Genomic DNA, 9,512 nt, shown 5'->3' on the forward strand with positions numbered 1-9,512 from the left:
ATAAACCCCACCACCATTTAGGGGGTTAAGTTATTTGCAATAAGTTTCAATTTCTTCCTTAGCTTCCTTAGTTTACATTTCTTTACATGCAAAAAGTGATTGGAATTTATTTTTCACATTGTCGTCATAAATTCTTCTTAAGATATAATTTTTCACCTTATTCCATCGTGCCATCAGCTTCTCCAATTTATTTTCATCAAAGTTATTTAATCTTATTTCCATAATTTCGAAGTGGATGTGGTCCACCATGTACCAGTACCAATTCTGGATTGTCCATTTATTGCTATCCTTCCACCCTAGTACCACTACTGCTTGAGCGCTTTCCAAAGCTGCTGTTTTGATTTCTTTAAATTCTCGTAATTCCCCATATTTAACTAGTGTTGCTAATTCTTTCGTGATTAGCCAATTAATGTTTAGCATATTGTTAATTTCATTCTGTACTTCCTTCCAAAATTTTTGAACTTCAACGCATTCCCAGAGCATATGCATAAAAACTCCTTTTATTTGGCAACCGTGCCAGCAATTTCCTTTCCCTTTCCTCTGGAAGTGTGCTAGTTTTACTGGCGTGAAGTACCATTTATGTAAAATTTTCCTTCTCATCTCTCTAATTCTTGTGTTCTTTATCTTATATTTATTTATTTATTTATTATTTATTATTTGGATTTGTATGCCGCCCCTCTCCGAAGACTCGGGGCGGCTCACAACAAGTGAAAACAAATCATAAATAATCCAATTAATTAAAATATTTAAAGATTTTTTTAAAAACCCATATACTAACAGACACATACACAAGCATACCATGTATAAATTAAACGTGCCCAGGGGGAGATGTTTAATTTCCCCATGCCTGACGGCAAAGGTGGGTTTTAAGGAGTTTACGGAAGGCAGGAAGAGTAGGGGCAGTTCTAATCTCCGGGGGGAGTTGGTTCCAGAGAGCCGGTGCCGCCACAGAGAAAGCTCTTCCCCTGGGGCCCGCCAACCGACATTGTTTAGTTGACGGGACCCGGAGGAGGCCCACTCTATGGGACCTAATCGGTCGCTGGGATTCGTGCGGCAGGAGGCGGTCCCGAAGATATTCTGGTCCGATGCCATGAAGGGCTTTAAAGGTCATAACCAACACTTTGAATTGTGACCGGAAACTGATCGGCAGCCAATGCAGACTGCGGAGTGTTGGTGAAACATGGGCATACCTGGGTAAGCCCATGACTGCTCTCGCAGCTGCATTCTGCACGATCTGAAGTTTCCGAACACTTTTCAAAGGTCGCCCCATGTAGAGAGCATTACAGTAGTCGAACCTCGAGGTGATGAGGGCATGAGTGACTGTGAGCAATGAGTCCCGGTCCAGATAGGGCCGCAACTGGTGCACCAGGCGAACCTGGGCAAACGCCCCCCTCGCCACAGCTGAGAGATGGTTTTCTAATGTGAGCTGTGGATCGAGGAGGACGCCCAAGTTGCGGACCCTCTCTGAGGGGGTCAGTAATTCCCCCCCCCCAGGGTAATGGACGGACAGATGGAGTTGTCCTTGGGAGGCAAAACCCACAGCCACTCCGTCTTATCCGGGTTGAGCTTGAGTCTGTTGACACCCATCCAGGCCCCAACAGCCTCCAGGCACCGGCACATCACTTCCACCGCTTCGTTGACTGGGCATATATATTTTCTACTACTTCTTCTATCCCGCTTTCATTAATCCGTAATTCATTTTGCCAGTATCTTGTTAGGCCCCTTTTAAAGAATCCTTGAGGCCACTTGGAGGTCGATGAACCTCTAAAAGTTCTTTAAGGAATATAAATCCTTCCATTCCCCACCGTCCAGTCAGCTGAAGAAGCCTCTTGGATGAGAAGCGGAACGTCTTCAAAGAAAAACAAGAGCCTCGATGGTGCAGTGGTTAGAGTGCAGTGCAGTGGTCCCTCTACCTAAGAAGGCCTCTACTTAAGAACTTTTCTAGGTAAGAACTGGGTGTTCAAGATTTTTTTTTTGCCTCTTCTCAAGAACCATTTTCCACTTACACACCCGAGTCTCCAGAACTGTAACTGGAAAAGGCAGGGAGAAGCCTCCATGGGGCCTCTCTAGGAATTTCCTGGGAGGAAACAGGGCCGGAAAAGGCAGGGAGAAGCCTCTGTGGGGCCTCTCTAGGATTTTTTTTGCCTCTACTCAATAACCATTTTCTACTTAAGAACCCGAGCCCGGAAAAATTTCCCAGGAAATTTGAGAACGGCACAAAGGCCTGGGCATTTTCCTGCCATTCCCCCTGGGTTTCTCTCTCTGGTGCAATGTATGGGAAGCAGCCTCGCGCCGGGTGTATGGGAAGCGCATGCTCCTCCTGGCCGCCTCAGAGTCCCTCTTTTTGTTTTTTTAAGCCTTAAAGTTTTGGATTTTTTTGATTCCCCTCCCCTCCCCTTCTTCCTTCGGCAGCGACTATCCTCCTCCTCCTCTTCCTCCTCCACCCAAATTCCAAGCTTTTATTTCTTTCCTAATGGGTTTGCACGCATTATTTGCTTTTGCATTGATTCTTATGGGGAAAATTGCTTTTTCTTACAAATTTTTCTACTTAAGAACCTGGTCACAAAACGAATTAAGTTCTTAAGTAGAGGTACCACTGTATTACTGCAAGCTCCTTTTGCTGATCACCGGCTGCTAGCAGTTTGGCAGATCAAATCTCAAATCTTGACCCTTCCTTCCTTCCTTTCTTTCTTCCTTCCTTCCATCCTTCCCTCCCTCCCTCCCTCCCTCCCTCCTTCCGAGATGGGTAAAATGACCCAGATTGTCGGGAGTAATATGCTTACTCTCTGTAAACCACTTAGGGATGTAAAATCTTTTTTAAAAGATTTTATTCGCAAATAAAACAAGGGTACAATTCAAAAAGAACAATAAACAACAATTAAAACATACAACTGGAAAAGAGAAGAGAAGGGGGAACAATGTCTTGAATCCAATATGAATATAAATGAACTGGTCTAAAACTCAACTTTATGAACTACCGCGAATTAGGGTGCATTAATGAAGGGCAGCCAGTGGATTTGCTCTGCTCCTTTCCTTCCCCCCCATCAGTGACATATGGCCCCCTCCCCTTGCAAGGGACCATCTCTTCCCCCTTTTTGTTTTTGCAGGCAGAAGCTAATCTGAGGTCAGGAAAAGCTTGCTTGGCCTTGGATGGATGGCAAGGATTCTTATGCACATCTCCTTTAGGGGGTTGGATCTCTCTCTCTTGACTCACCACTTTGGAATCTGAGCTTTTGTGACCTTTGCCCCCCACCCCCCCACTTATCTTTTGCAGGCCTCTCCCCTCCAGTCCCGGAAGCGAGAAAGCCGGAGAAGAGAAAATGGGCTGGGCGCTATTTAAATTCTCCCCTCTGGTCTTCACTTCCGACGCTGGTAATTTCTCTGAACTTCCCCTTAACATTTTTATACATTGGATCAATTTCGCAATGACGGGCTTCCTCCTTTTGATCTTGGGCACAAAGCTGATTTCATTTCAGCGCGGTCAGATGGTTGGGAAAGCAAGTAGAATGCTTGGCTGCATAGCTAGAGGTATAACAAGCAGGAAGAGGGAGATTGTGATTCTTTCCTTCCTTCCTTCCTTCCTTCCTTCCCTCCCTACCTCCACCCTTTCTTTCTTTCTTTCTTTCTTTCCTATATGGCATTGGACCAGATTACCTCCGGAACCGCCTGCTACCGCACAAATCCCAGCGACCGATAAGGTCCCACAGAGTTGGCCTTCTCCGGGTCCCGTCAACTAAACAATGTCATTTGGCGGGCCCCAGGGGAAGAGCCTTCTCTGTGGCGGCCCCGGCCCTCTGGAACCAACTCCCCCCCGGGAGATTAGAACTGCCCCCATCCTCCCTGTCTTTCGTAAACTACTCAAGACTCATTTATACCGCCAGGCATGGGGGAGTTGAGTTAGCTCTTCCCCCTAGGCCATTACAAGTTATGCATGGTATGTTTGTGTGTATGTTTGGTTTTATAATAGGGGTTTTTAGTTGTTTTTTATTATTGGATTGTACATGTTGTGTTTATTATTGTTGTTAGCCGCCCCGAGTCCAATAAATTATTATTTTTCTTTCTTTCTTTCTTTCTTTCTTTCTTTCTTTCTTTCTTTCTTTCTTTCCTTTCTTTCTTTCCTTTCTTTCCAGATAGCGCCTCCCACCAGCAGCGGCAAGCTTCCCCTTCAAAGCCTGAGCAACCCGGGGCCGAGTCAGACGACTCGGATGAGATCATCACCGTCACGCCTTCCTTCCCATGAAGGACCCCCCCCTCGTCTTCCGGCTCCTCTCAGCGGTTCTGTGTGATGTCCTTCAGGGCGCTCCCGGTGTGTGAACCGAAGACATCTTGGTCTAGCCAAATAATAATAATTAAGGGGACCCATTATGTAGGGATGTGGTGGTTCGGTGCCTAAGATGCTGGGAGCTTGTTGGTCAAGAAAGTCGGCGGTTATGGAGTGAGCGCCCATTACTTCTCCCAGCTTCTGCCAACCCAAAAGTTTGAAAGCACGTAAAATATGCAAGTAGAAAAATAGGGACTGTTGGAGTAGCCTTTTGCAGAAGCTAGCCCACCCAGATAGCCAAAGCAGCCAACCAGCCCTTCCTCAGACCAGGATATTAGCAACCTTGGTCTTGAAGATAATTGAAGACAGGTACGGCATTCTCCAGTGGTTGTAAGCCTGGAAAAACGACCGTAAGTTACTTTCTTCAGTGCTGCAGGGATGGTCGCTAAACAACTATCCGTGTTTTCCCCAAAATAAGAACCTGTCTTATGCACTGCTCAAAAAAATAAAGGGAACACTGAAATGATTTGATTTATTTTATTTTATTTTGTTGGATTTGTATGCCGCCCCTCTCCGTAGACTCGGGGCGGCTAACAACAATAGTAAAACAGCATATGACAATCCGAGTCCGCGGAGAGGGGCGGCATACAAATCCATTAAATAAATAAATAAATAAACAAACAAACAAATAAATAAATCCAATATTAAAACAGTTAAAAACCCTTGTTGTAACATGACACATCCTAGATCTGAATGAATGAAATATTCTCATTGAATACTTCGCTCTGTACAAAGTTGAGTGTGCTGACAACAAAATGAAATTGATTGTCCATCGGTGTCGCTTCCTAAGTGGACAGTTCGATTTCACAGAAGTTTGATTTACTTGGAGTTATATTCTGTTGTTTAAGTGCTCCCTTTATTTTTTTGAGCAGTGTATTTTTTTTAAACCCTGAAATAAGTGCTAGCCTTGTTGCCATGCATTGAAAAGCCCGATTGGGCTTATTATCAGGGGAGGTCTTAATTTGGGGGAAACAGGGTACAGTGATACCTCGTCTTACAAACGCCTCATCATACAAACTTTTCAAGATACAAACCCGGGGTTTAAGATTTTTTTGCCTCTTCTTACAAACTATTTTCACCTTACAAACCTACCGCCGCCACTGGGATGCCCCGCCTCCAGACTTCCGTTGCCAGCGAAGCGCCCGTTTTTGTCTGGAGGTGGGGTTTCCCAGCGAGGGGAGCCTCAGTGAAATCGCAGCATCGCAAAAACACAGAGGTCTGGAGGTGGGGTTTCGAGGATTTCGGTGTTTTTGCGATGCTGCGATTTCACTAAGGCTCCCTTTGCTGGGAAACCCAACCTCCAGACTTCCGTTGCCAGCGAAGCACTCGTTTTTGCGATGCTGGGATTCCCCTGCAGCATCGCAAAAACACAGAAGTCCGGAGGTGGGGTTTCCCATGGAGGGGAACCTCAGGGGAATCCCAGCAGTGCAAAAATGGGCGCTTCGGCTGGCAAAAGGGGTGAATTTTGGGCTTGCACGCATTAATCATTTTTCCATTGATTCCTATGGGAAACATTGTTTCGTCTTACAAACTTTTCACCTTAAGAACCTCATCCCGGAACCAATTAAGTTCGTAAGACAAGGTATCACTGTAGTTGCAAGTCTAAATCATTATCAGAAGCAAGTCACTCACACAGAACATCTCTCTCTTTTTCGTTTAGTCTGCATTGAATCCGGCTGCTGTTTGCAGCTGTGCCTCCTTCCGTGAGCTTCTTTAAACCTCCAACTTCCATTGTTCAGCACCACCACCACTACCACATGACCCCCAAATATTCAGTCTTCCTCTTCTGCTCCCATTCTGGTGGCATCACAGAAACTGAAAGAGTCCGTTGTGTGTCACTACTGTTGGCTGAAAGAGCGCTATCACAAGCTTATTAAAAGAGTCGTACGCCTTCGGAAACAAACCCAGAGGCCAAGTTTGCTGGCTGAGTCCGGCAAGATGGGGGATAATTTTCCTTGAGCAATAAAAATATAAAGAAGTTAAGTCACGTCTGGCCATTAGCTTTTTCCGCATAATTATTTTTTTAAATCAAAAAGGGAAAAAAAGTCTTTCTGTAATCTCTGTCTCCCTCTTGCAGGAGACGGAAGTTAAAATTTCAAGTTTCAAGTTTTATTGGATTTATATGGCGCCCCTCTCCGAAAACTCGGGGCGGCTAACAACAATCATGAACAATATACAATAAAATCCAATACTAAAAGCAAATTAAAACCCCTTAATATATAAAAACCAAACATACATACAAACATACCATGTATACAGTTGTAACGGCCTAGGGAGAAAAGAAGTCTTAATTCCCCCATGCCTGGCAACAAAGGTGGGTTTTAAGTAACTTACGAAAGGCAGGGAGGGTGGGGGCAATTCTAATCTCTGGGGGGAGTTGGTTCCAGAGGGCCGGGGCCGCCACAGAGAAGGCTCTTCCCCTGGGTCCCGCCGAACGACATTGTTTAGTCGACGGGACCTGGAGAAGGCCAACTCTGTGAGACCTAACTGGTCGCTGGGATTTGTGCGGCAGAAGGCGGTCCCTGAGATAATCTGGTCCGGTGCCATGAAGGGCTTTATAGGTCATAACCAACACTTTGAATTGTGACCGGAAACTGATCGGCAACCAATGCAGACTGCGGAGTGTTGGTGTGACATGGGCATAAAATGTTGTTTTCAACCTTCGATGCATTTTTATTATTATTATTATGTCAGTACAACACAGCAAACGAGATCACTATGCTGGATTTCGTATTTCATCACCAGTTGGGCGCTTCCCAAGCACCTAGGTGTTCTGTCTGGGTGCCCCCAGACCTCAACACCAACTGGAAAAAGCAGCCAGACACGCTGGTAAAAGCAAAAGTACTTTATAGCTTGAAAAATAAACACAGAGAAAAACCTGTTCTTCCCCACAGGCAGGTTATGAGACTTTACAGCAGAGTCCTGATGTCCAGACAATACAGCAGCCTTCTTGCTGGCACACCCACCACTGTAGAGAATAAGACCCCCCACCTTTCCCCCCCAAGGTTTCAGTATTCAAAGTCACAAACCAGAATTCCAAGACGCCAAAGAGCACAGCCAGGTCCCAGGACTCCCAAAGATAATACTCCACAAGCCAGGAAGGGTGGGTCTGCCTTTTAGCCTTTCCAGAGAGCACCACACCCAAACCCAGCTGTTGCCTCTTTAGTGCTGAAAGTACCTAGCTAATTGGTCCCTTCTTTGTGTTGCTCTTCTCTGTCGCAGATCGATTATTGCTTGTGCATTTTCCTCTAAGGAATCCAGGCTGCTTGCTGGGGAGAGCTCCCTCTCGGGGGCCTCTCGCTGTTCCCCCTCTTCCTCAGCCTGAGATTCCTCCTCCTCGTCTGCCTGCACCTCCTGTTCCTCATCCTCCCCCTCTGAGCAGGAAACCGACAGAAGATCAGCCGTTCCCTGAGGGGCCTCAGACGGAATCACAACACCTAGGACTGCGTGATGTAGCGGCGAATTATGTTTGCCGATCCCAGTAAAGCGGCCTTTTGCAATTGACAGGTGGAGATTTTGTCAATTCCGATGGTTTTCAAATGTCCGCTGAGATCCTTTGGCACTGCGCCCAGCGTGCCAAGGACCACTGGGACCATTTTCACGGGCTTATGCCAGAGTCGTTGCAGCTCGATTTTTAGATCTTCGTATTTCACTAATTTCTCTAGCTGCTTCTCCTCAATTCTGCTGTCCCCTGGGATTGCGATGTCGATGATCCATACTTTCTTTTTCTCCACGATTACAATGTTATGCTTCAGAATTCGGTCAGTCTTCTTCTTCTTCTTCTTATTATTATTATTATTATTATTATTAATTTAGATTTATATGTCGCCCTTCTCCCAAGACTCGTATTTACATACCTCTCGTCTTTTTCATTTTCTCAAAGAATGTGGCTCTTTTTATGGTACTCTCACCAGCTCCGTGGACCTCTGAAGGTTGCTTTGTGCCAAGATTTCCACCCATTAAATGTGGGCACCAACCCCACAGAACCTCAATATCTACTTGGATTGGCAACCTTCCGTTTTGGAAAATCCGTTTTTCAGTAGAGGGCTTTGGGTGGCTTTTTGGTTCGTGGAAGAAGTCCACAGGAGATGGTCAAAACAGGAAGAGCTTGATGCTTGCTTGTCGGGTTGTGCAATGTTTCTCACATTGCGATGAACAAGGACGGACATTCAATTCTGCAGCTACTAAGATTGTGGGGTTTTTTTGGGGGGGAGTAAAATTCTTTTTTATTTTTCTCCAAACTTTTTCAACACATTTTAAAGTAATTTCATAATATAATAAAAACAGTATCAAATTAGTAAGTTGATTATAATTAATCTCCCCCAAATAATTGTTAGTTCCCAATTAATTACTTCCAGTATCAATCGAACCACCCCCCTAACCTTGACCTCTAGTTTTGTCATCTAGATATCTGATTTGATCATTGGAGCGTTCCCCGAGCATGGACATCTCTTGAGATAAAGTTGCTTCCAGACAATCTCATTCCCCATTTACCCTAAAGATGTTGGTTTCTCTCCTGACCCCGAATGCTTGTCTAATCCAGAACTGGGCCTGTTCTTTATCTCTGGCTGGCCATCTTTCATGTTGGACTCTGCAGCCAAGAAGAAGGACAACCCCACCAGATGTGTCCTGCTGAACCCAACCACGGAAACCTCTCAGATAGGGTTCCTAGAGTGGCAGGTGCCAAAAGCCAGGAGGAGGAGGAGGAGGAAGAAGAAGAAAAAGAAGAGGAGGAGGAGGAAGAGAGAAGAGGAGGAAGAGGAGATGATGAAGAGGAAGAAGAAGAAGGAAAAGAGAGGAGGAGGAGAAAAAGATGAAGAAGGAGGAGGAGGAAGAGGAGAAGAGATGATGAAGAAGGAGAAGGAGAAGGGAGGAGGAGGAGGAGAAAAAGATGAAGAAGGAGGAGGAAGAGATGATGAAGAGGAAGGAGAAGGAAGAGGAGGAGGAGGAGAAAAAGATGAAGAAGGAGGAGGAGGAAGAGGAGATGATGAAGAGGAAGGAGAAGGAAGAGAGGAGGAGGAGAAAAAGATGAAGAAGAAGAGGAGGAGGAGGAGGAGGAGGAAGAAGAAGAGGAGCAGTTTTACCATTTGCTGAGCCCGTCAGATGAAACCCAGCTGCTCTTTCTATTGGTGTGGTTATCATCCCCACCAAAGGCAAACGCTTTCAAAACCCATCGGTTTTCCCCGGACGA

The 9,512-nt window shown here is 45.6% G+C and overlaps 1 protein-coding gene across 10 annotated transcripts in view; it reads left to right on the top strand.

Moving 5' to 3' along the window:
• The window catches only part of IQCE (IQ motif containing E), a 29,190-nt gene extending 19,929 nt beyond the window's left edge, over positions 1-9,261 (top strand). For 3 of the 10 annotated variants that reach the window (XM_070761283.1, XM_070761286.1, XM_070761289.1), the window contains 2 exons: positions 3,275-3,372; positions 4,135-4,369. In XM_070761283.1, coding sequence (XP_070617384.1) covers positions 3,275-3,372; positions 4,135-4,286 — 250 coding nt within the window. In that variant the 3' untranslated portion in view covers positions 4,287-4,369. Of the gene's footprint in view, positions 1-3,274; positions 3,373-4,130; positions 4,772-5,981; positions 6,305-7,543 lie in introns of those variants that run through there. The other 7 variants (XR_011559864.1, XR_011559866.1, XM_070761287.1 and 4 more) reach the window with 5 other exon arrangements.
• Positions 9,262-9,512: the final 251 nt, after the last annotated feature.

This window comes from Erythrolamprus reginae, chromosome 9 (assembly GCF_031021105.1).
Source record: "Erythrolamprus reginae isolate rEryReg1 chromosome 9, rEryReg1.hap1, whole genome shotgun sequence".
Classification (NCBI taxonomy): domain Eukaryota; kingdom Metazoa; phylum Chordata; class Lepidosauria; order Squamata; family Dipsadidae; genus Erythrolamprus; species Erythrolamprus reginae.